Raw genomic sequence first — 27,044 nt, 5'->3', positions numbered from 1 at the left:
CGGTCTCAAATCAAGTGAATTTTTTTGGGCTTTGGCTGATTTGGGCTTTAATACCTGGGGCCCTGGGTCGGGCTGGATTTTTTTTAGGACCGATCCTACCTCTAATCCATAAACGTTCCAATTTAATATTTAAATTTGGAAGAATAAGTCTTATCAGCTTCAACATTAAAACTTTTATATTTTAAATTGCTCTAATCATGTACTTTCTGAGATATTTACAACTAAAAGGATATCACCCTTTTCCTCAAAAACCTTTCAGATATGTATTTAGATTGTGTATATTAGTGTATTTCTTTAGATATATTTCAAAAACATTTTGTTTGATTATCTGTAGGTTTTTCAAATTTGTATCCTTTGCAGTTTTTCATATTTTTCTCATAATATTTGGGACCGTGTTCTGTGGAAAAATAATCAGATGTGTGCGTATTACATGTGGAAAAAAACTTATCTCCAAAATGTGTTAGTTTTTTTTTTTTTGTAACCCAAATTGCTCAATGGTTTTCGAAATGTCCAATCACTGATTTTTCACATGAATAGTGACAATATGGTCATTAAATATTCTTTCTTCAAATATTTGGGTGAAATGTAGTGTATTTTTGTAATATTTATGTACACCATGATCAGGGCTGTAGCCCCGCAAACGCAGATAACGCGCACTGCGTAGGGCATTAAGTGCACAGGAGGGCACCAAAAGAAGTCAGGGTCATGAAAGAAAAAGTGGAAAGTGTTAAAAGTGTTTATGATATACAATTGAATAGTTAAACAATACAAAAGCAGGATAAACCAAATTTCCAGAGAAAAGGGGTAAATCTGCTTTGTGCCTCCAGTCTCATGGTTCCCCACTCCCCTCCCAGTGGCATGTTTGATTATGCCTCATTCGCAATTTGGTGAACATGGCCTCAAAGTAATAAGAGTCTGGAGCGGAGAAAAGAAAAAACAAGAAGAAACGAGATGAAGCTCATGCGTTGCTTGCCGGTAGTCAATGTTAAAATAAAAAAGCTCATTATTGTACCGTATTTCCACACCCATTCCGCGCACTGTTTTAAAGGGCGCACTCTCCTTGGTTCGAATTATTTTTTTGTCGGCTCACCTGGCACACTGGCCTATTAGATGCGAGTCCCACGGGACTGCCTTTAATATCAAAACAAGTGTGCGTACTAAAAAAAATTATAATAAAGCATTTGTTCTTAGACCACCCAAATGGCTAGCAATGGCCGTGACAATGATCATTGTTATGTTTATTTTGAGCATTGTTTTTGTAAACCTTGTTAGTAAGTTCAAAATTTACCAATATTTTAACCAAGTAACAAAATATAGAATACTTATTCTTATTTGGTACCGATACTACTTATGGTAATGAATTCAATCAGTACAAGCTGAAAATAATACACGATAGAGATTTGTTGCAATATTTTGGGCAGTCTCCGGTAGAAATGCAAATACCTGAGGGGCCTCTCCAATGTGAAGGTGTGTTTTTTGTTTGTTTTCACACAGCTGTCTTAGATGTAGGATGACCAGCTCATTCTCCTCTTGGTCGGAACTGGGCTTTAGTTTCTGCAGATTCGATCCATTTGAAGAATGAGATACACCCTTTTGAAGAAGTCACTCTGCTCAAACTATTAACACACTGCAAACGGATGTCAGCCTGACCTGGACTCGCTCGAATATCTCCACTTGATCATTGTCGGGCAGCTGGGAGAGATATTTCTGGATGGCCAGCTTTGCTCTGGGCGGGTAGAGACCTGCAAAAAGGGCAAAATATATACATAAAATAATATTAACGCATTCAGTGGCAGTAAAGGTCACACACATAGAAAATATTGGGCTGGAGTTTCATAGTCAGACCCCAATATTCAAATTCTGAAAATAAAAAATAAATAATTGATACCGGACTTTTTGGAGCTTACTATTTAACATTTAAAAATTCTGTTTGTGTTTGAAAAATTCAATTTCGGATTACGGTTATCATTATGACTACGGTTCCCAAAGAGTCCTGATCCTGATTATTATTTTTTCAAATAGTGTGAGGTCAAAAATGCTTCATTGTTAGAATCAAAGGTGGCTTAACTGTTTTCCTCTAAAAACACAAAGGCCAATACGTGTTTTCTCCTTTTTCCTTTTCCACCCTTTTTCTCGATTTTCCTCTATTGTCTTTTTTCCCGATTTAGATTTTTTCTTTTTACTGTAAACTGCTGGTTTTCAAAGCAAATACATGTGTTTCATTTATTTAACAATTAGAATCCCTAATAGCTGGTTAGATCAACATATTTAATAAAATACATATATTTTTTCAAATACTTAAATGTTACAAAAGGTTTATTTGCATTTTTAAAGATTTGAAGAAGTTTAGAGAATAAAACATTTTTATTTACAGTAATCTTTGTAATGTCTTGCAGGGTGCTGAATATTGACCGAATGAACTCCGGTCCATAACTTTAATACATTTGGTTCAAATTGAAAACTAAGACATAGATTAGGTACTAAATACATTAAGTATCTAGCTCGTAGTATTTATATGAAAATGCAAAAATGTGTCGTTTTCATAGTATTTACTGTATGTAAGTCATGTATGTAGTCATGCTACCAGCTCGGTAGCCTAGATGGTAGGGCGCCCGCTCCGAGACGGGGAGGTCGCTGGTTCAAGCCTCGGCCGACTCATACCTAAGACTTACAACATTGGTACTCATTGCCCCTGCTTGGCGCACGGCATTAAGGGTTGGAATTGGGGGGTTTGGGCACCTAATGACTAAAATGGCTGCGCCCTGTTTGGCTGCGGCTGCATCGGCTCGCTACAGTTTAACAGTACGGGTCAGGTGTATCAACATTTCGTTTTGTGTGCATGATTACAAAGAATGACAATAAAACTAAATTTTATTCTATTCTTCTATTCTATTCTATTGGGCTCTCGCCTAATAAAAACAGCCCTGTTAAATTGCTTAGAATTGATTAGCTAGTTCACTTTTTACTAGGAAGAATTGCAAAAACGATAAATAAACAAGCATTCATTTTCAAAATTAAAAGCATGTACACAAAACCATTTCTCTTCATGTCTATGAACAAATCCAAAATGAATTTCAATATTAATAGCAAGGATGTAGATGTCACATCTATATCTTTGCTATCCAACATGACCTGTAATTGCCTGGTGACAAACTTGGTGTCAACCGCCCAAAGAAATGTTGTTAAGATTAGAGGAAAATGAATTGATACAACAAAACAAAACAAAATAATCAACAAAGTAGCATCACACACAAACTGATGACAATAAAGTGCCATGCAAAAGAAAACAATTTTGTATTTATTTATCTTTTTAATTGCACTAAATTTTGTGCTCTAAGAAAGGGACATAAATAGTTAGTTTACTTTAATTCTGCCTTGCAAATGATAATTCAATGTAGTAGAGTCTTGCAGTTTATTTGATGTATTATCCAAAAAATGTATTGCTTGTTTTTTTATGGTTGGTTGATTACTGTTTATTTGAATTGCTTGTTTTTTTTACTACAGTGGGTGGAGATACGATGGATATACCTAATATGTTCATTAAATACAAAACTGTCTGAGAAAATGAGAATATTTACTGGATTTACATTGAAAATAACAGTGGGATAGTATACCTTCGATGCGCTCACAGAGCTTATGCAAGTCGTGCATAGGGCAGGCCTCACATAACTGGACCGATGTCTTGTTGCTCTGCAGGGAAGCCGCTGTGCTGAATGCCTGCTTCAGGGTCAGCATCACCTCATCCACCTCAAAGTGATTTTCATTGGGAAAACTTAAAAAACAAATATATGTTTTGGTGGCACTATTTTGTCTTGATAAAGACTCACCAGAGACTCGCTGGCGCATTGGAAAACAAAACACACATATTGACAGGAACCGGAATCTGAATTGTCGCGACAGATGAAACCAAAATGGTCTGTTTGCTTGATAGCCTGTACAAAGGCAGATTGATGACATGTTTTGGATGTGCAGCCTATTCAGGCAAAAGAGCAAAATTGAAAACATAATGCAATTGCATTCAAACACACCAAAATAACACAATTGCCTCACAAATACAAATGTGATCACATTTGACGGAGAAACCAAACCAACCTGACAGCAAGATGAAATGTCTTTGAAGTTTTTTTCCAGCACCACCGTTTTGCTGTCTGGACTTATGAGGTTTACTTCAAAACGCCCGACCTGTTAAAAGTAGATTTTTCTTTTTAACATGCTCGTGATCAGGCAGGCTGAGAAACAGCAGTCAACCAACTCAACAGCATTTGTAGTAAGGGATTATTCAAGTTTACTGCAGTGGCACATGCTGAAAATCAATGTCAGTGTGTTGCAGGGTCATATATTGAGTGGCTGTCTATAATTAGTCTGGTGTGGAATTGTGGTGAGAGGGACAGCAGCTGAAAGAAAGAAAAGAGCCTCCTTTTACAGAAGCACCACATAGGTAACTCATGACAAAGAATTGCATTAGTATTATTTGCAAAATGAACACACAAATAACTTATTGGTGTGCACCAAAAAAAATTATGGGCCGAAAGCCAAAACCAAAAACGTTTAACCTTGGCCAAAAGGCCAAAATTAATTACAAAATTTAAAAAATAAAACCAAACATTTATTTCCCACTCACTAACTAAAAAGGCAAAATATAAAGTGATAAAACAACTGTCTGTCATAATATTATATGCATTTTACAAACACTTTTTTTATAAATTTTTTCAGTGCTTGAGAAAAATCCTGTCCAACAACAACGCTTCATGGATGAATATCTAAAATGAAAATAATACTTTGAATAAAGTGGCTGGTTATGATGAAAAATAAATATCTTGTTAGTGCTATACAGACGCTCCCTCACTTATGACTATTCAATTTACGAAAAACGGTAGATACGAAAAAAAATTATCGTTTCACGCATTTTCGGTAAGGATTTTTTTTCCCAGGTTCAACTTTTTTCATGTTTAATCCTTTGCAAAATACAAATATGGGTTATCTTACCAAGGCAACTTTTCAACAAAATACTTTGTAGTTTCCCTTGTACTTGTTCAAGTAAAAGGAGCCCTACTCAGACTTAAATGCAGTTCTTAGGGCATAAATGTATCAATATGAAATCAAAAGTGTTCACATTTTGTGTCTTTTTGTGTAAAAATAAAGAGAAAAAATATCCATCTATCTATCTACCTAAAAAAAATTAAAAAGTGAAAAAAATAGCAAGAAACACACACGAAAGGTTTTGGAGCAACGCCCAAACAAGTTAAGCACCTCGGCACCCAAGTTGGTCATGCGTTCGTCCCTTCAGATGAAACGGGACACAAGAAAGCGGCCATGTCACTCGGTTCAGGGTGACACAACAGACTCTTTTGTTAGTCAAGTCAAGTCAAAGTCAAATTTAACAGCATGGCCCGACAGCTTTCACTGGTTTACCCCTGCCGCATCATACGTGTGCCCTGCCCATCCCTTTGAACGCGTCCAAACATCCCACTATCCTTTTACAACACCTCTCCACTCATTCCTATCACCAACAAGAGCTCGAGCTTCCATTATATTTAGACCTCTTTCCTGCAGTGCACTCATAAAACTATCCAGAAACGTCAATCGTGGCCTTCCTCTTGGTCTCCTACCATTTACTTCTGCTGGTACAATAATGAGCTTTTTAATTTTAACATTGATTACTGACAAGTGATGCATAAGCTTGCTTTCGTTTCTTTTTTTTCTCCGCTCCTGACTCTTGCTGCCGTTTCGAGGCCATGTTTGCCCAGGTGTTCAACAAATTGCAACTTACACTTTTTTTTCATGACCCCGATTTCTTTTGGTGCCCTCCTGAGCACTTGATGCCCCACGCAGTGCGCGTTATGTTGACAAATTTATTCACTTCAATATTTTCTAAATATCCTTCATATTGATCAATGTGCATGTAAGGCCATTATCTTCACAGATTAGTAATCAATCCATATCTAAGTATATATAATTGTATTAGCAAAACGACCAAGCAGTTTTAATGTCTCATTAAAACTAACCATTTAGAGTTAGAAGCTTGTGTCTGTTATTTTACTCCAGTAAATAATGATACACATTTTTACAGCATGAATTGACACATCATAGAGCAAATCATAATCCAATTTTGTGTTTTCTGGAAAAAAATGGGCTGAAATGAAAAAATGTTTTTTCTAATTTGAGTCATCAATTCATTAACAATATTGTGACGGTCAAACTGATGGATAAAATAATTATTTATAGCAGGTGTACAATGCCTGCTGTTCGGTCCAGGTGCTGAGTTTTTCTGGTAGTTAAAGGGTCTCAACCACGTCAAATTTGGGTGTTTTTGTTGTTTCTTTGCTTTTCAACTAGACCTTTTATCAAAAACAATGTAATATTTAGGCAATAAGGCTGATGATGTGCTTGAAGTGAAGTAAATAACAGTAGGTGGTTACACAAAAATAACTGAGGTTTATTTCACTGAAATTATGGGTGAATTTAATTTTAATGCACTCTGCTTTTTAGACACCTGTGTTTTCACTGCTGTGGTGTGTATAAAGGATTCTTTCAAATGGAGCTCATCCTGCAAAGATTCAGAGCTAATACTAATCAACAGTGCTTCTGGGTTGCTTCAATGCAGTCAGTGTCTACAAATGGCTAGACACTTTGCTATGTATAGTCGGGCAGCAAGCTATCATAGAGCCTACCTGGAAAAGCATGGTTCTATTTTTGTCCGAATCGGACGGCTGTACGTTGTTCGGAGCGCTAGCGTGTCTGCGTCGCGCATGGTCCATCCCGACGCCTTCTGCAGCTTTCTTCTGCAGGCTTCCTGCCAGGCTGCTGCAGCGTGTGCGGAATTCTTGCGGCTCCTGGAAGCCCGAATCTTCCAAAATGCACTCTGGAAACGCTCCTCTCAGGCTGCTCTGACTGCTGCTGATGGACATGCCGGACCCTGCAAAACCTTTCAGTCAAAATGTCCTTTTGTCAAAAAAAATTGTGGTTGTCAAAGATTTAACACTAAAATCTCCTAGTGAATTGCTTTTCAAATTTATTTGCCAAAAAGTGAGTCACAATTTAATATGGTTCCAAGTGTATTATTCAAACCAGTGTTTCTTAACCTTAAATAAACTAAGGCACACTTAATTCATCAAAAAATCTGAAGGCACACTGTCCCTTAAAACTCAGCACCAGTTCAATGTTTTTGTTTTTCAGGGTTCAAACATCCTTTTTAGGACCAAGGTCAAGCGCTTTTTAAGGACTTTCAAAGGTAAATTTCCAATTTCACCAGTACCATTAAAAGAAAATATCCAGTGTGAATTTTGCATCCTGCGGCTAGGCTACGTAACAACTCTCACAACCTACCCCTGCCTAATTGTATTTCAACAACGCCAGATCCATTACCTGTAAAACAGATGACCTGGAGCTACAACTCATGGGAAACCGCTACATTCGGAAGAGTTGTTTTCTAATCATTGAATAGACCTGGCTTAAACTGAGGATACCCGATTCTAGCGTGCAGCTATCCAGCCATTCTCTAAATATCTTTCTTACACTGATAAATAAAGCCCCTCTATATGGCTATACTTTTGTTTAACAAGAATAAAGAGCGTTCATTCCATTGCAATTCTGTGATCTGTGATTTTATTTGTAGATCTATAGTTGTTGTTTTGTTAGTCCTATACTCTCAGTCGGTAAGGACGTCATCTCGAAGTAAGTTTGACCCTTAGGGGCTTTCATGACAGGGCATCACTAATTCGCATATTTACATGCTTCGCGGGGGGTTCCATCCCCCATTCACAGTAATAACTGAGGGGCTACTGTATTCAAAATGTCAAGAAAGATACATTCTTAATGGAAACCGTTTACCCTTTTTTTCTCACTTGGTCATATGACCCTCAAGGGCTTGTTCACGAGAGGAACAATTGAGCATTTGCCATTCTTAAGTGCGCATATTATGTTGTCTGAAAGCATTTTTTTTTTCGTAGCACAATTACATGTTCATATTTTTTTTTATTATTCATGTGAGTATAAAAGGTCATGGTGGAAAATTCCATTATCCTTTTTTTGAATAAGCATTTAAAAAATATGTTTTACCTCTAATCTGTAGAGAAGGGTCAGGTTGAACTTGTTTTTCACTGTCTCATTTATCTGTCTCCAAACTCTTTATCTCTTACCAGTCACGTGTTTCCCTTCCAGACTTTCAGGGTCCTCCTTCTTCTCATTTAAAACTGAAGAGAGTGGATCTCCTCCACCCCCTATCGTGAACTCGACTGGAATCTTTTCCATTGACCCTCGCTGGCCATTGAGAAGGCGTTTGCGCTTGGCCTCGTGCTGGTGAAACTTATCGATGCAGTCGTCGATGAGGGTGGACGGAGCTTTTTTGTGCCCCACTGTCACCTGCGTTGACAAGAGCGTTAGCAATCATGGAAAGTCAGTAAAAGGGGACATTGGTTTTGCGTCAAAATCCCACCTTTCCACAGTAGAGCACTTCAAACTTCTGAGAGTTGTAGAAAGCCTCATCAGCTTCCTGTTTTGGTTTGGTGTCTTCCTTTAGGGCCGATTTAGACACTTGGCGAATACTGCTGATCACCTCAGGCACCTTTTGGAAAAAAATAATGGGATGCAATTAAGCAAAGAGTACCATAAAATTTGGACTATAGAGCGCACCTGGTTATAAGCCGGACCCTCTAAATTCTTAAGGGAAAAAGTATTTTGTAGCCGCACCTGACTTTAAGCCGCATATGCCCACATTCAAACATTAGATCATTACAAAGAAAGACGGTACACAGAAAGCGTTTAAAATATATACGGTACCTTACGTTTTCCGTTTCCATTTACAAAAAAACAGATTCGGAAATTATTCCCAAAATGTTAGGTAGCCCTGCCCTTTCGATTAAAATCTTATCCATGACGAGGGTCTGTTCATGCTAGTTTTATTCATGCAGAAAGCGCAAAGTTACATTAAACTTGCGTCTTTCTTGACACATTTATACCACCTGTCTCACTCTTACTTGTACTTCTTGGGCGCCCCTGGCGGCCGTCAGAAAATATGCATAAATTGGCTGCATCGTTCCATAAGTAGCATGGTCACGAGCTTGGGGAAAAAGTCACGGCTTATAGTCTATGTTGTGGTACAAAACACTGCTTGCAAATAAAAATCAGAAATAACTTCAAAAAGTGTAAGTGCAAAAATGCCCTTACGCCAACTGCTTTTCTTTACTAAATATGTTAGATAGATAGATAGATATAGATAGATAGATATAGATAGATTGATATAGATAGATACTTTATTCATCCCCGCAGGGAAATTCACATTTCCAGCAGCATCCCTTCGCTGAGAACAATACAATAATAAAGCAAAAGGAATACAATGTATTGTTGTAAATAAAATACAAGGTTAAAAACTGATGTAAGTTCTTCAAGAATAATTTTTGTATGTATTTTGTCTTTATTTGAGCTCTAAATTAAAAAGTGTAGTTATATAATACTACTTCCGGGTTTTCCACGTCACTTCAGGTGCCGGCTCAACATAAACAAAGACTTGGACAATGACTGACAAGACTATTGCATGTTCAATCCATTTCATGTTTCTAAAAGTGTTCATATGATGTATAAACAACTATATATTGTAATAGTTTATACACTTTATTTTTGCTAACTTATTGGCCATGGTTTGAATGCATTGTATTCTATTGTTGCAGTTTTCACCATCCAGAAAAGGGAAATAAAGCTTCATTAAAACTTCCCCTGTGGCAACGGTCCTTCTTTGGTAGTTTAGCTCAGTGCAATCACAGGGTCTTTTTCAGAGTTAACACTCAGGCAGGTCGAACGTAAAATAGGTAACAAATGCGACAATAATTGTTCCAAAATCTGAATTGTACCCCTGATTTATAATGAAATTGTAGGGTGCCAAATTGTACGCACATCTAACTAAATCGGATTCAGCTTTTTTAACGGATATTAAAAACAGATTCGACATACTGAGACACTGTGTAATATTTGATTACTAGATGTTGCTGTATTGTGCATTGCAACCAAAAAATAAGTGCTACCAAGGAAGACGGCAAACGTAGGACACACAAAAGTTCCCAAACTGCACCATTTTTCTTCTCATTTTCTCCCCACCCTTTCACAAGGTCTTTGTTTTTTGGAAGTACCTGTAGGCGCAAGATGGCTCAAAATCATGTAAGCTCCCTCTAGGTAAGACTCATGTTATGTAAAATAAATACATATTTCCCCAACCTACGAGATAAAAAAAAATGCTCGTTCATATATTTGTTTAAGTATGCTTGTTCATTATCTAAATGAATATTATTTTTTCTAATGAAGTTTTTCCAACCAGTAGATGCTAAGAAATACTCTATGTCCATTTAAGAAACAATAGAGAAAAATACATGAACCCCAAATAAAATGGCAGGCGTTTAAGATCATAAATAACTTAAAAATATCCCTGACAAATATCAAGAATAAACTAATAAAAGAAAACATGTTTGAAGTCAATACTTGAAAACAGGAAGTAAGTGGGACTGTGCTCATGCCACAACTTTGACACAGTAATGAAGACATTTTGTCCCTTTCTGTGTTTCCTCAACACTGATCTGATGACTTGATGCCAGATTGAAGAACTGTGGATGGTATTGAAGGCTGTGACTTGAAACGCATAATATTAATTTTAAAAACAATGCAAAAGGAACTTGTCCAGTCCGGTTACTTTTAATTGCTTTAAAAACGACACAGTCTCACCCCTCGGTAGGTTATTTTAGGTTTCAATTTTCAAGTATCACACTACCGCAACCAAGTCACAATTAACTGTGATAAAATAATTAGGTTTACACAATATGATTATTGTCTGTTATATTAAAATATAAATCGTTAAACACATTTAGGTAAAAAAATGGTTATTAGAGGATCATTAAAAGTAAAAAATATGTAGGAAAAATAAGGGAGGGTCATGAAATGAAACTAGAAGCCCAAACAAAAACTAAGAATATTCTAGTTGCAAGGTAGGAAAACTTCTCAAAGCCCAAATTTCTTGTTGCATCTCCCACAAGTATGCTTATTTTAGGAATTAATTCGTTTATTTTAATATACCTTTAACATATTTTAATGCCATGTTTATTTAACTGTATTTTTACAGATTTTTCTATTTTGGGAGATAAGTAAACCCTATATCAGTCACATAATGTGGTTTGACAGACTGCAGATACATTTTCTAAGTTGAGGAATTATTTTTTTCTAAATTAAGAAAAATATCATGGATTTGGTTTTTACAAACATCTTAAATAAATCCATAGCATTGCCCTCCAATTTAAACATACTTACTTTAACTATGAAGTCAAATTATAAACTTTTTAACTAAGAAATGTAAAGGAATGTTGCAATGTTCTTAAGCAATCATAGAGTGAAATATCGACTGAAAGGTGCCACAATTTGGTGGACCCAAAGACACATAGATGTGAAGCAATTATTAAAAGCTGTGGTTATGCAACAAATTATTAGGATTGCTAAATCCTACCTTTTTTTGGAAATACAATATAGTTTTGAGTTTGTACAGTCAACAGTAGACACTGCTAGTTTTTTTTAACTCTTTGCCCAATGTCTCAGCCTTCTGCGCTTGCCTATTATGAATCATTTGTTTTCTGAGAATTTACTGCACCTACTGGTAACTTGTCTCGCCTGTAACAATAAAAAACATACTAAAAACCAGGGATACTTGGGTTTAGTCACATTGCACAGCTATTATTTCGAACAACACTGCAATATATATATATATATATATATATATATATATATATATATATATATATCTCATCTCATCAGCTGTACCGCTTATCCTCATAGGGTCGCGGCGGGGCTGGAGACCATCCCAGCCATCTCCAGGCAGTGGGCAGGGGACACCCTAAACTGGTTGCCAGCCAATCGCAGGGCACACGGGGACAGACAACTCACTCGCTCATTCACACCTAGGGACAATTTGGACCGGCCAATTCACCTGAAATGCATGTTTTTGGAATGTGGGAGGAAACCGGAGTGCCCGGAGGAAACCCACGCAAGCACGGGGAGAACATACAAACTCCGCACAGGAAGTCTGGAGCTGGATTTGAACCCACGCAGGAGGTTCCCATGACATGAACTGTGCCGCACATGCGCTAACCACTGCGCCGCCGTGCTGCCAATATATATATATATATATATATATATATATATATATATATATATATATATATATATATATATATATATACGCACACATATATGTATAGCCGAAAGTAAAAGTCAGGTCATTGTTGTTTGTTTGTACAGCCCTTCATCACAAGAAGTCGCCAAGGGCTCTACAGACTATTATTACAGTATCCCGGTATGATAAAATAGTACAGCATCGGCTTCGTAACAACGCCAGAAATTTACATATATTTTTTTTAAGTAGACAGACAGGACAGACAATTAATTTTGAAGATTTCAGTGAAGGATATTTTCCACTGTAAAAAAAAAACACTCAATTAAGTCCTGTATTTTGCAGCAATGTTTATCAGAAGCTCGTGTTGACTCAAAACAACAACATCCAACAATATCACAGCTCTGCTTATCTTTCAATAGCGGTCATTGCTCTCAAGGCAACTGCATGGACGCAAGCAAATAGCAATTCTTCTTTGAAATGTATTACTAAATGTAAAATGTTACCAAACTTCTCATACTTCATATTTAGGTGTTAAAAATAGATGGCAGATAAGACTGCCAGCCTTGAGAGAGATAACCCGAAAAAGAAACGCACGAGTGAAGACTACAGGCAGGCAGCCAGGGAAACACCTACGCTTTCCCAGGACAGAAGTCAAAACAAATCAGAGCTTTTCAGGGACACGAAAAAAGGTCCTGTCCTGCCGTATTTGGTTGCAACTGGTGCTGTACACGTAAAATAAACAGTGTGACGAGTTACTCTCATGAGTGAATAAGTCAAAACCAATCAACCATGCAAACAAATGTCTAAAACACTGTAGAAAATGACATTAAAGTTCTATGCTCAGCACACAAGACTATGCTGACAGCCTGCAGCGACTTTGTGTTTTCATCTAGACTTCCAAAGTCAGTCGGCCACCAGTCCAAAACAACAAGCTATAAAGAGCTACTCTAATATACACACGGAGTTGTGAATAGTTTTGAGAAACTAATTATGGAAAGGCACTGCTGGCAGCACAGAGTGTGATTATAGTCATGTAAAGTCAACATGTGACCTAAGCCTGTGAAGTGTGCTCACTAATGAGTGGGTGATTCGACAGACTAATTTACGGAAGTGTAGACTAGTAGTTAAACAATGACGCAGGATTTAAACATGTATTATTATAATAAAAATAATATATTATACAATAATAAATTATATATACACAGGGTGTTCCAAAAAATTAATTCACATTTTAGCAACTCATTTTAGCAGCCAAACCTGACTTTCATGTAAAGTAAATGTATTATATAATGCAACTAGAAGTCTGAAAATGTAGTAGAAGTGCAAAGACAACATTACCTCATTTAGTGCCACATGATTCTTTCAAATGGGAAGTGCCGGTGCCAGCCAATGCCTGGCTTTTGACTCATTTCTGAAGGCCTACAGAAAGTTTAGCTCTCTAGAAGCATAGGACACATCAAAAGAAAGCTTAAACCCTCATCTTTTCGTGAGAAAATATAATGTTTCTAGGTTTTACCATTGTGTAGTAAAAAACATTTGAACACTGCGAAGTTTCTAGAAAATGCTCGTTTCCAAGAAAACATCTGAGAAAAACAGCATTTTGTAAACTGATTTCAAGTATAACTTTCACTTTGGTGCTTTCTTTTATAAATTAGTAATATCTACAATTTCTAAACAATGTTTCCATAAACAGAAGATCACTTTGGTCGTAAAATGACATTTTATTGCAGGAAAACCGAACTTCTGCATGAACAATGCATGAACTTTGCAAGATAATTTCAGCCCCCGAGGCATCTGGTTGAGGTATCAATGATTCAGGTCGTCGTGGCGATCGTGGACGTGCACTAAACGTCATCCCGTAGCTGGAAAGCTGGTTTTGATCGGTAGCGCGCGCCGAAATCAAGAGTGGATTTCGAACTTGCGTGTTGGGTTTTATAGGTGTGGGCAAGAGGGGCTGCCTTAGTCTATCTATCTGGCTCAGTCACTGCCCTGTAAGTGGAGTCGGCTGGAGGCAAGGCCTCCACAAAATAAGATGCGTTTATACACCAACTAATATGTTATAAGCAAAGTATCAGGCAAATTTCTATTCTTTCTGTGTACCATACGACCCATGGCCCAGTACAAGCCTGCGGCACGGTGGTTGCCGCCTACTGTCATGGAATCTACTGTGATGGAATCTACGGCGGCTGGGTGGTTAGCACGCAGCCCCACGGAGCGGAGGTTCAGGGTTCAAGTCCAGCTATCACAGCCTCCCCGTGTGGAGTTTGCATGTTCTCCCCGTGCCTGCGTGGGTTTCCTCCAGGCACTCCACATTCCCCAAAAATGCATGTCCGGTTAATTGGCTTGTCCAAATTGTCCCAAGGTGTGAATGAGTGAGTGAGTTGTATGTCTTTGTGTGCCCTGCGACTGGCTGGCAACCAGTTCAGGGTGTCCCCTGCCCACTGGGATATACTACTTATACTGAGTATAAGTGGTGCAGATAATGAATGGATGGATAATCCAGATCTAGAATTTTCTTCAGGTACATTTGAACAAGCATTTCCCCAGACACAAGAGGGTCAACTTCCAATGTGGCTAAATTCCAAGTGACAACAAAGGTTGTACAGTGTAAACTCCCTGTGATCAGATTGCAACTGGCCCTGTCAGTATAAACACGTCTACATTAAATTTGTCTCACTGAGGCTGCAAAACTATGCAAGACTCAATATATGGGTGAAAGGTTATAGTTACTCTGAATGGCTCCTTAGTTAAGCTGCTAAATTCATTCCCGATGATGAAATATGAAACTACTTTAACATTTTTAATGGCGTTATTAGAGTACCACAAACATTAGTATTGTGACATCATATTCCTGCATTAGGTTGTTTTTTAAGTTCTAAAAGTTTGTCTCGGATGGGGGGAAAAAACGCATCTTGTGATTACAGTGTGCTCAGATTGCCCAAAAGTAAAAGATTAAATTATTCGCCTAAACCACAAATATTTTGCTGTTTAATGATCTCACAAGCAACCAGACATCTTGTTTCTAAAGTAATCCAGTCTCCTGTCTAACCCGAATAATAGTACTGGGTTCCTACAGTACAAGGCAAGTTAAAGTCAAGATTTTAATGCCTTTTGAAAGCAAATTTAGGAATAAGTCGAGCAAAAATGGGGGAAAAATATATATATATATTTCTTACGATACATCGTGCCTTGAATACATACCCTAGCACAGCTTTTAGCCCGGGCAAAATACATTTGTCAGACAACCACTTCTCACTAAATGGACACTTTCCCATGGTACAAAGTAAACGTCTCGGTCTGAAGCTGCTGTTTTGTGGGTAGACCTAAGACATGAGTCTGCTATGAAAGGCCTGACTGAAACCCCATATCCTTTTTTGATAGTTCCGTTATTTTGGTCATGCGATGTTGCCACGAAAGTAAATCGATGAATTTTTAAAAAGGACAACTGAAAAATGTTACAAAATATTTTTAGTACAAACAATTATTAATCTGGTCTATGTGTTCACATTTCAAGACTTTCAAAGATTGGATTTTAAGGGATTCAAAAGAATCTTTTTTTTTTCAATTTGGCAAAGAACTTGTAGTGTTACTCCCCACAATAATGCAGATATGTTCCAAAATATTCCACCTGCCATGGATCTTGAGGAATTAGTTTTCAAAGTTCACAGTTTCACCTCATATACTGTAGACCTGTGACATCCCCAGTTGACATGGAGAAGCAAAATTGTAGTGATTAGCGAATGCATAGCGCTCATACCCGCTTGGAGTAATTGGAACTTTGCATACCGTGTCAGTGAGGGACTTTTGATTGTTTTGTCCAAGGCGCTTGCTTTGATCATATCAAATTCCGCCCCATATGTCTACTAGCAGTCTTGTACAGCGTGTGTTCCTTCTCGTCATAGGTATAGTTTTGTGACTTTTCCCTCCTTGTTGCCGCGTGTTTATGCAATATATTGCATTGTCCAGATAGCTCCCTATTAGTGTGCGGGCCCCCGAAGGCATACAGTTTTATTTGGTCTAGGTAAGCCCCGTTAGCAGTCAGCTAGCTGCCGTGCTCATTATTTTTTCTCCTGGCTGTGTTCGTGTTTGTTGCTAGTTGATTTTTTGTCCTTGGCTCGCGGTTATCCTAGCAGCTTACTGTAGGTTTCCGGTCAGCCAACCTCACGTTTTTCTGCCGATCGATCCCGGTTGACCATTTTTATCAGCCTGCCAACTTGGCTGTGCGTTTCTTTTTTGCCAGTTTTCCCAGATTTAGCTACTCGCTATTTGTTGTACCATTACTGCACCCATCTGTGTCACAATACCTAGGCATTCGCCACAAAAACTCCCAAAAGTTGGCCTAACACTCAAAACCATTTTAACAAGTGAACATGTAAACCAATAGGCTGACTGGCTTATACTGGCAAATACGAGTCAGACTGTCTTCAAAATGCATTACAGTACCTCTGAATATTGATTGGAATATACCAATGACATATATAGGGATATTATGCAAAAAACATGTAGTATTTTATCACATGTTGTAAGTTTTAGAATTTGGGAATCCCTTTAAAACATTTTAATACCAATTAAGGCCTTATTTTTAGAATAACGAATTCAACGCCTTTTAAGATTTTACAAGAATCTGCGGGAACTATGCAGCAAGTCTGGAAACATGCATGTCAACCCAAAAATAAGCAGACAACTCAATAAAAAGCACAGTACAAAAAAAGCACAGTATTGTCGACAGTAGACACGAGAAAAGGGCACAAGATAAATGAGAAGCGCATTCCAAGCGCTCCGCCCAGCCCCTGGCTGCCAAACCAGTTTCTCTTGCGTAATATTGCTTTGCTAAGAAAAAAAATGCTAAGAAATGATAGGTGGAACTCCTCGAAAGTACCCGGGTCTTAAATCTGTCACGGCTGGATTGCTCTCGGCCATCCATGTCTCGCTTTAGCACAAATTTCGCTGAAAGCGTGATAGAGGGCAGGTACATTTACTGAAAGAACAGAACGTGACGACTGTTTGCGTTCTTGGTGAGGCTCCTGATGTTTCCCAGGTTCCAAGAAACTAGAGCAGGAAACTGATGGGTCATGTTACAACATGGAAAAAACTGAAACGCTGCGTCAACAAAATCTCATCCAAAAAAGAACATACTTTTAAAAAAAAATTTAAATCAACCAAACACTTTGAAAATTTAACTTTTATAAAGTAATTATTTCGCGATTTGATGTTACACCACACCTTTCTTTTAATAGACACCTTTTACCCACACTGCGAATCTAGCACAAAATGCTTTGTGGATGCCTTGCCGAGGTTATTTTGTGGGCATCCTACTTCCTGGTGAGAACCGGCTCCACCAAAATAACTTTTATTGTATTAAAAAGAACATTGTTATGGTAAGAATCATAATATAGTTATCCCTTGCTATAAAGCAGTTTACCTTTCACGGTCTGTTATACTTTCGGATAGGCTAAAATGTATTTTTTGTATAAAAAAATAAAATCAAAGTTTATAGGGCCAATGTCAAGCACTTTTATTTATTAAATTAATGTTTGGCCTTGTAAAAAGGGTTTGCTATTTGATTTTGATGTTTAATATTAATTTATTTTTTAATACAAAGGAAAAACTTCACGGATTTTGCTTTCACAGGTTCTTTTTGGAACGTAGCCCCAGCGACAATCCAGGTCACTGTAATGCCCATAGTTTTTTTTGTGAAAGGGTTTATCACAGGATAAGTGTCCTTTAAGAAACTATCAGACAAATGATGATGCATATACAGTAATCCCTTGCTACTTCACACTTCGGCTATCGCTGGTTCACGGGTTCACGGATTTTGCATTTAATTGTTTTTATTGTCATTGATATAAACATATCATGCATTGTGTTCTGTAGCAGACAACAGACAGCAAATCAAATTACGGGAGCAGGTTGTATGCGTGCGTGTGTTGTGTGGGCGTGACTGCCTCTGTGCACCACTGCAATAGACTGGGGTACGCTGTCAGTCAAACAGCAGTACCTGCGCACAAGTCAATCTGGCCGTAAAAACACACTGCGAAGCATGGCAAAAGCTAGCTTTTAGTGGCTCGTTACATTGAAAAGACATGTATGAGTTTAATCGGACTCTGAGAAAAGTCAGAAGAGCACAAACAAATGGTGATCACCAGTGGGTGCTCCGTGGATGGTTAACGAGTTTAGGAAGCGACTGAGGCGGCGTCCAGAGAGAAAGCAACTGCTGTGCTGATATCCGGCTTACTGCTACAGCTAGGCTATGTAACAAGTTTTACAATCTACCCCTGCTGAGCTTGTATCTCACCATCTCCATATACAGTACCCATGAAACGGCATGACCTGGAGCTACAACTCATGAGAAACCGGACAGTTGTATTTTAGACATTTTTTAGACCTGGCTCAATCCAAGGTTACCCAATGCTAGCGTGCACATAGCTAACCGCTCTCTAAATCACATTCTTACAGTGAAAGGGGAATCCCCCTGATTTTGTTGTACTTTTTTTCAAGACACTGAACCCCGAATGAGCAGGTAGTTGCCTTGAATGGCTGGCGCTGCAATCGGTATGTGAGGGTGTGTGGGTATGTGTAAAGTACATTGTAAAGCGCTTTGGGCGGTTTCTATTGACTTGAAAAGCGCTATATAAATGCAGATAATACTTTTGTATAAGAACAATAAAGACCATTTATTAACCTGCAATTCTGTGTTTTTATGAGTAGTTATATAGTTTTTGTTTTGTTACAGTTATATACTCCCAGTCGGTAAGGACGGCATCATGTAAGTATGACCCTTGGGGGTTTTTATGAAGGGGCATCACTACGCAGATTTTCTGTTTCGCGGGGGGTTCTGGTCCCCATTAACCGCGATAACGGAGGAATTATTGTCCAATAATAAAGACAATTTGTGATGACATTAGTTTAACTGTGTCAGGTCAATGCTTATGATTTTGTTTAAAAATCACTTTGTGGACGTTAAAATGTTAATATTACAGCAGAGCTTTAGGCCAGAGGTGACAACCTGTGCAATGCACCTTTAAATATGTGTTTTTTTAATTGAGTTTTCTATCGATAAGGGAATCCTTGTCAAAGATATTCTAGTTGTCAAGAGTATAAACGTAATTGATTTTTTGGCCGAGAATACGAAATTTAGCATTTGCATGCACCTGATATTAAGTCATGCCTTGCTATTCTTGTCAGCATTAGAACCATACAAATGGCTCTAAAACTGAAATCAAGCCAGCCTCAAAAGTCCAGGCTAATAACTAAAATCAGTATACCAGTGTGTATGTTTAATTTTGCAGGTTACAGTTTTTATGTTTGCATAAATTTTAGCAGATTTTATTGGCCTTTAGTATGAATTTGTACAACACTAAGTCCAAACACAAAGATCCTTGATGAAGGGTGACAAACCTGGAAGGGAGAAATTTCAATTTATCTGGTGCATCCAGTTCTTGATGAAGAAATTGAAATTGATTCATTAATTGGATTATTATTTATTAATTGCAGTTATCAAAAAATAAAAAGGTTAGTTTGTACACATTTTTCCTGGTCAAACTCGAGCATTTTTAAAGGGGTTCCCAAATGCTAAAACATACAAGATGTGAGAATACAGATTTTTTGCGTAATATCCATATACAGTATATATGCCATTGGTATATTATTTTCCAAGATAATGCATTTTGAAGACGGTCTGTCTCGTCTTTGACTACCCATGCTCTGACGTCATGTGAAGCACACCAGCACCCTAGCAATCCAGTCACCTTATTGGTTTACATGTGAACTAGTCAAAAAGGTCTTGATTGTTTTAAGCCAAGTTTTGGTAGTTTTTATGGAGAATGGCTAAACATTGTGTTGTAGATGGGTCGAGCAATGGTACAACATATGGCGAGGAGCCAAAATGGTGCGAACTGTCAAAAATACCACACCTAGAGATAACAGGGGCTGAACCAGCCAGGACAAAACAGGCTTGCCGACCTCCATAGAGGATGAACCAGGACTGATCAGCGGAAAAAAAAGGGAGAGAGGCTGGCTGACCGAAAACATGTGGTAAGAGGCCAGGATAACCGCAAACCAAAAACAAAACACTATCACGACAACAAACACGAACCCAGCTGTGACAAAAAACAATGAGCAAGGCAGGCTGGCCAGCTAGCCGACTGCTAACTGGGCTGACCTAGACCAAATAAAACGGGAAGCCTCCGGGAGACCACACAATCACAGAGAGCTATCTGGACAATATTATACTAATTGCAAGACAAGCGGCAAAAACATGAAAGGTAAAGTCAAACACCTAAAATGAGGCAAAGTCAAAAAAGGAACGCACGCTGTACACAAAGGCAGGTAAACTTACCCATTGATGATCAACTCGGACGAAACAATCAGAAGTCCCTCAGTGACACGGTAAGCAAAGATACAATTACTCCAAGCTGAAATCAGTGCTATGCATTCACTGATTACTAATGGTCTGCATTTCCATAGATCTTTTCAAGTTAATGAAGACCTCCCAAAGCGCTTTACAATGTGCTTCACACTTACACACTCACACACTGAAAGCAGCATTAGCCATGCAAGGCAACTACCTGCTTATTGGAGGCATTAGGGATTCAGTGTCTTGCTCAAGGACACTTAGACATACAAAAGAGAGGAGCCAGGTATCGAACCTGCGACCTCTTGCTCTCAAAATGAGCGCTTTACCTTTTAATTTGTGGAAAGAATAATGTGTGTCTATTGATTCAAACGCTGCTAGGTATAAAAAATATGTATAATTGAAAAATAAATGACAGGAATCAGGGTTCGAACACCTTTTTCATGCCCAATTTTGAGCACTTTTTAAGGTCTTTCATAGCCAATTTTCTAATTTCTCCAGTAATGTTAAAATAAGAAATCTGGTGGAAATCATGTATTTTGCAGATCCACAAATATGTCTGATATTGACATACAGTTTTTACACTTGTGTGTGAATTTATCGAGATATGATTATCAAAACTTCTAAACATAACAAGTTTATTCACAAACAATGGGGGAAAATATTTTCCCGTTTAGCATTACATTTTAAACTGGTTTATTTTAACAGTTGAGTGAATGCTAAACTACTACATCACGAATATATTTGTGAATCCGAACAACACGTTTGTAAACATTTTTGGGAGAAATCTCTCCCCATACAGGCGTTTGATAAAATTATGGTGATATGTAGCTTACATTTTCAGTTGCATGTTTTTCTTTAACCACTGGGAAATGCTAGCTTATTTTTTTCCATGATAAATGTCCATAATTGATACATAATCCACATTTCATAGTGCCTTGTTAAGGTGTAGCATGAACTTGTCCTCTTGAGCGCGTCCCATAGGGGTCGATGACGCTTCTTAGGACAATGCCATACAGACTATTGTCATCTGACGTTAATCACGAGGAAAGAAGACATGCATTGGCAGTGCAAAGCCGCATAAAGCAATGTTGCATCAATTTTTAGTACTTTACTCAAAATTCAAATACCTTGCATTCCTTAAAAACACAATACAAGTCAAGCATTTTTCAAGCACCTGTACAAACCCTGAATATCAGTTCTTAATCTGAATTGTACACCCAAATGATGTATCCAAAGATTCCCACCAGTAGCAAAGAGTGTCATTGAACACATCATTTGATCACTCAGACTGGCCCATTGATCTAATCTGAAATGTGTTTTGGCATTAAGTATTTAGGGCACCAGATGATAGCAGTGGATTTTGACTGAAAAGTTAATCCTGCTGAGCCTTGTTTCTATAAAGGGGCTTCACAACGCGGGCACAACTATATATAAAGATGCAATTTATGAGAGTGGTTCAGTTGTAGACCCTTGAAGGTAGCTAATTTCAGTGCATCATTCTTAAGTCCATTTCTACCTAGTGCATTTTTAGCCGATAAACGTTTTACTCAAAATCTACCACCTCACTTCTTGACCCACTTTCATTCAAAGTGTTCATGTTCATACACGTCACAAGAAACTTGTGAGGGTGTGACTAACAATTAACCTGCTACTGAACGTAATGAGCATGCACTGTGCAGCAATTCATGCAGTTTAAATCAGGACTGTGAGAAACTGCAAAGAATCGTTGTCATACTGTACCACTGCAGTTCAATTCTCAATGGATCGTCATTATTATCTTCATCATCATTAGGAATGAAAAGTAGCTCAGGAGGTAGAGTGCTTGTGTTGAGGTTCAATTCCCAGCCGAAACGGAGTCACTGATCCCAAAATCCCCCCTGTAAATGGGTAGTTGCCTTGCAAGGCTAAAATCCACTATCAGTCTGTGAGTGTGTGTGTGAATGGGTATGTGTAAAGCAAATTGTTAAAGTGCTTTTGGAGGGCTTCAGTTAGTTGACGTAGGCAAGTCGAAAGAGAGCAGAAAACTGCTTCATTCAAAGTAACGCACCGCTTTTATCGAAACGATAATGACCTTGTAGGGGCAGAAAAAGTAGTTAAGAGTACCCAGTTACTGAAAAAATAATGCTGTTAAATAAGGGAATTATTTATAACGGCGTTACTCCCAACACATTTTAATATCAAGTTAACAGCAGCGAATACAGAGTGTATCAAGTATCGAGTTTTCCTAAAACTACATGCTTAAAGGATGTATGTTAGAAGTGGTGGACAGTAATTCAGATGCATAAATTCCAACGTAAACTCTAAATCATGTGCATCTGACATTATATATATATATATATCACGTGTACACGCCTGACTATTTTAATTCAAAATAGTAGGTAAAATAAAAGGACATTAGTCGCAGTGTGGGGCATGTACCAGGACAAACATGTATTGAAACACAATCTGTATCATGACCCCAGTATCCTGAGAGCTGATATTGTCAAGTAAATGGCAATGTCAAGCGCAAGTGTCGGACTTGTTTTGTGAACCGTGGACCTGAAAGTCTGACTTGCATTCGTCTGCTGCTGGTAATGGTTGAGCAGAATAATTCTCTTGTGTAAGATGAAGAATTCATCCACTATTGGACTGAAAGAAGTATACCTTTTGTTTTACATAAGAAGTGAATAAACCACGGCAGAAAACGCATTTTCCAGTCGACACAAATTCACTGTTGAGCAGCATTTGGGACATGTTTTCAGACGCAATAGAGCCTAGTTTTGGAAGCCCTGCTTTATTCGCTGCAATCTGTTTATTCAGGTTACTAAGTTCTGTCAACATGTCCTTGTTGCAATCACATGAGAACATAGTGACGATCTCTAAGACAGAAGACATGACTTTGAAGAGCTTACTTATATTGTCATTTGAGGAATACAATATATGTCTTCAGTGTCCACATCACTTTTGCCTTAAAATGTGGCGTCGAGCCAAAAACAGCTTGTATTCTACCTGCCTGAAAGGGCTCGGTGCTGCTGGCAGCCGAGGTAACTGTCGAGGGTAATGTCGGGTTAGCTGAGCAGAACTGCGAAATGGTGGCCTTTAGTTATGAAACATGCTGAATGAGTAGCACTCATTATGTGAGAATCTAAGGCCATAGTGTATGTCCCATTGTGTTGAGCTTGAAGTTTTTATGACACAGGCCACACTGGTACAGTATGAACTCAGTTGTACTTCAAATCACTCAACCATAAATGGTTAAACCTAAACGTTCCCATCGCAAAGTTACTCCGACGACGAGAGTGGGTAAGAGACTGACCTTATGTAAAGCTCCCCCCACTTACTGTGATGCAGATATATTTTTTCAAAACATAAAAATAACAGAAGTGGGATTTTTTTCTTTATTTTTCCCTGTACATTCTCATTATGTACGACAATTGCTTAATAAAAGACCTTCCAGAAAACGGATTCAAATCGGCTGATTGGGTGGTCCCCTAAATGTATAATCTTATTTTGTAGGAAGAGGAGGAACAATTATGAGTACACCCCTCAGTATTTATTATATCAACTTCCTTCCTTTGTACATTTTTTGTGACATGACGGCCGGCTGGTTAGCACGTCTGCTGGCTGGTTAGCACGTCCCCCTTAGTTCAGATGTCACTGTTCAATTCCAGCTACTGTGTGGCTTTTCTACAGGCACTCTGGTTTTCTCCAACATTCCAAAAGCCTGCATGGCAAGTTGATTGGTGATTCCAAATCATCCCATGGTATGAATGTCTGTGTGAGTTGTTGTATGTCTATAGATACACTGTGATTGGGCTGGCAATCAGTCCTGGGTGCCCCCTGCCCACAGCCCAATGTCGGCTGGCATTGGCCCCAGCACCCCTGCGACTAATGACGACAACCTTTTCGGGGAAAAAAAAAATCGATTTTTTCGCTTGCATTAAAAGTGTTAAGAACTACAAACATTTGCCAATCAAAACAATGCATTGAGGCAGGTTTCATAAGCATTTATAGGATTTTAAAAACATATCCTACTAGTACTTAAGGGCCATCTTCTTTGCAAAAATTTCAACTACAAAAGGGATCTAAACCCTAAGGCAGCCATATCAAAAATACGACCTGCGGGCCGGAATATTCAATGCGGCTCGCCATTAATTTTTGAGTATGTAAAAAGAAGGATCAACTCTCTGGATCATTTCTGTCAAAAGTTATGATTTTTTTTTTAACCAATTGCAAACCAAATGTTCTATCCGGCCCTTAAAGGTCAGTTTAATTTGTATAGCGTGGTGAGTTGGTTCAGGTGCAAAACTGCATTCACTCAACTGTTGAAATAAACCAGTTAAAAATGTAATGCCAAACGGGAAAACATTTCCCCCCATTGTTTGTGAATAAATGTGTTATGTTTAGAAAATATCCTTTGTCATCTAAGATTTAAATATATTGGTTAGGTTACTAATGCATGCAGAATTATATAGCAAGACACTTGTCAGGTTTTCAATGTAAATCTCTTGAATTTCTGTCTCAAGGTAATTAGCTTGTTTTTATATTACTAAATATAAATATAAAAACAATGTTTCTCATACACACACACACACATAAAGTAACATTTCAACAATGAGTGTAATTATATCTCTTGTACGTTTATCAATCTTGTATTCTTTTATTTTGAAGTCATGTTCTTGTGTGTACTGATTTCTCTGACGCAAAATAAACCACTCCCTCTCTCTGTTTGGACTTCATCCAGGACGGACGTAAGTTCTTTCTGCCATCATCATGTAGAATTAAACTATATACATGTATTTTATCTGTGCAAATATAGCCACCAAATAGTCTTAATAATGTCAATCTCTGACACACTGAAAAACAAAGCCAAAAATTAGGTAGTGGCATCGTTTTACTTATCCGGCCCGCATCAAAACAGAAAGACTGGATTAGGCCACCAATGCCAAAGTGAATTTGACCTTCCTGCACCAAGACCAATATTCGAACAGAGGAGAATACAAAAACGTTTGCTTCTTTTTTAACCTGTGATAAACCGGAGGTCAGCTGCAAGCGGCTCTGGTACCTCATACGGCTCTTTGGTGCTTTCTAATGGCTAGCTGGCGCTTTTTCAAGAATGTTCGATAACACAAAAATATGCAGTTTCTGTCGGACAAACATGACACACAGACATTTTCTAATGATCATAGCTATTGACAATATATACAGGTATATGCATTTTGTGTTGCCTTTTTTCTTTATATGGCTTATATAAAGCTTTTATTTTGTTGTGGCTCCAAAGATATGTTTTTTTTAATTTTGGGGGGGGTGAATATGGCTCTTTCAACATTTTGGGTTGCAACCCGTGTTAAACCAAAAGGACCTTCATACAATGATAACACTATAATAAAGCGTACTTTTCCAGGCCCTATTTACGGTATTTAGTTAATATTGGTATGGTTTGGGAATGTGGGTGGGCCTGGAGTTGATGCAAACTCCGCATGGTCACAGCAGAGATTCCAATAAAGATCTCAGTTCTGTGAGGAAAAACTTGCAAAACACCCACATGCAAGATTCATAGACCTTTTTCCTTTGCGAAATTCAAGAAATTTTAAAGGGACTTTCAAAGCCGATTTTCCACGTTTTCGATATGATTTGGTGATGCATGCACCTGTCCTCTTAGGCGCGACCCATAGGGCAATGTCGTACAAACTAGTGGCATCTGATTACGAGGGAAGAAGAAATGCAATGGCAAAGCGAAGCCACCAGAGAGCACTGTCACTGTTTTTAAGGAGACTTGTTGAGAAACAGTGCAACAATCCCAAGCATTTACAAGAAATTCATCCAAAATGTAAGCACTTTTCAATCCTTGAAAACACATTTAAATTCATTCATTTTAAAGATTTAAAGCACCCGTACAGACCCTGTTAATTGTCTTTGTATGATTTGGGAATCTGGAGCGGCCAAGAGTAAATGCTTACCTGTCAACCTGTACGTTTTTGCCATAGGAAGTAAGTTTATTATGCATTTTAAGACATGTTTGACATACAAGAAAATCTGTACGGAAAAACGCAAATTTGTCAAAGATGTGTGCCATTCAGTATACAGTACACCGACTATCACGAAACGGCAAATCAATCAAGTCAAACGGGTTCGCCGCGGTAGCCTCTGTCTGTATCGTTTTTTTCGTTGCAAAAGAAGCGAGCGGTTTGATGCTACTGTGCGCTGTAGTGCCTAATTTCGACTCCCCTGCAAAATCCTCCCCCCCTCGCGTGAACACGCATTCTGCTGCGCTTCCGACAATAGCGATCGTATTCTACAGTATATAATAAGCTTATTAAAACAATAAAGCTATAGTTGGAAGCGTGGCAGAACTTCACAAGGCTTATGAAAAACATGTTTCCCAGTCACAAGGCTGCAAAGGTTTGTATTTTCTGTCCCTGTTAAATAGTCTGTTTGAAATTTCAAATACAAGCATCAGTGGTTTATATTGTGGTTTGCTTTACAAAATAGAAATGCCATCTCATTTTTTCCTCCAAAAAATATCTATTTACAAATGTATATTTAAAGTGTTATTAATGGTTATTT

The 27,044-nt window shown here is 38.1% G+C and overlaps 1 protein-coding gene across 4 annotated transcripts in view; it reads right to left on the bottom strand.

The window, feature by feature from the left end:
* The window catches only part of tbc1d4 (TBC1 domain family, member 4), a 65,799-nt gene that overhangs the window by 37,088 nt on the left and 1,667 nt on the right, over window positions 1-27,044 (bottom strand). For all 4 annotated transcript variants that reach the window (XM_088352508.1, XM_088352505.1, XM_088352506.1 and 1 more), the window contains exons 3-10: window positions 8,435-8,563; window positions 8,139-8,361; window positions 6,672-6,925; window positions 4,093-4,182; window positions 3,828-3,932; window positions 3,615-3,747; window positions 1,651-1,742; window positions 1,444-1,554 (exon numbers count right to left, since the gene is read on the bottom strand). In XM_088352508.1, coding sequence (XP_088208634.1) covers window positions 1,444-1,554; window positions 1,651-1,742; window positions 3,615-3,747; window positions 3,828-3,932; window positions 4,093-4,182; window positions 6,672-6,925; window positions 8,139-8,361; window positions 8,435-8,563 — 1,137 coding nt within the window. The remainder of the gene's footprint in view (window positions 1-1,443; window positions 1,555-1,650; window positions 1,743-3,614; window positions 3,748-3,827; window positions 3,933-4,092; window positions 4,183-6,671; window positions 6,926-8,138; window positions 8,362-8,434; window positions 8,564-27,044) is intronic.

Source organism: Urocampus carinirostris, chromosome 14, assembly GCF_059441175.1.
Source record: "Urocampus carinirostris isolate Australia breed hairy pipefish chromosome 14, RoL_Ucar_1.0, whole genome shotgun sequence".
NCBI classification, from domain to species: Eukaryota; Metazoa; Chordata; class Actinopteri; order Syngnathiformes; family Syngnathidae; genus Urocampus; species Urocampus carinirostris.
This window is presented reverse-complemented; position numbering and strand designations above follow the sequence as displayed.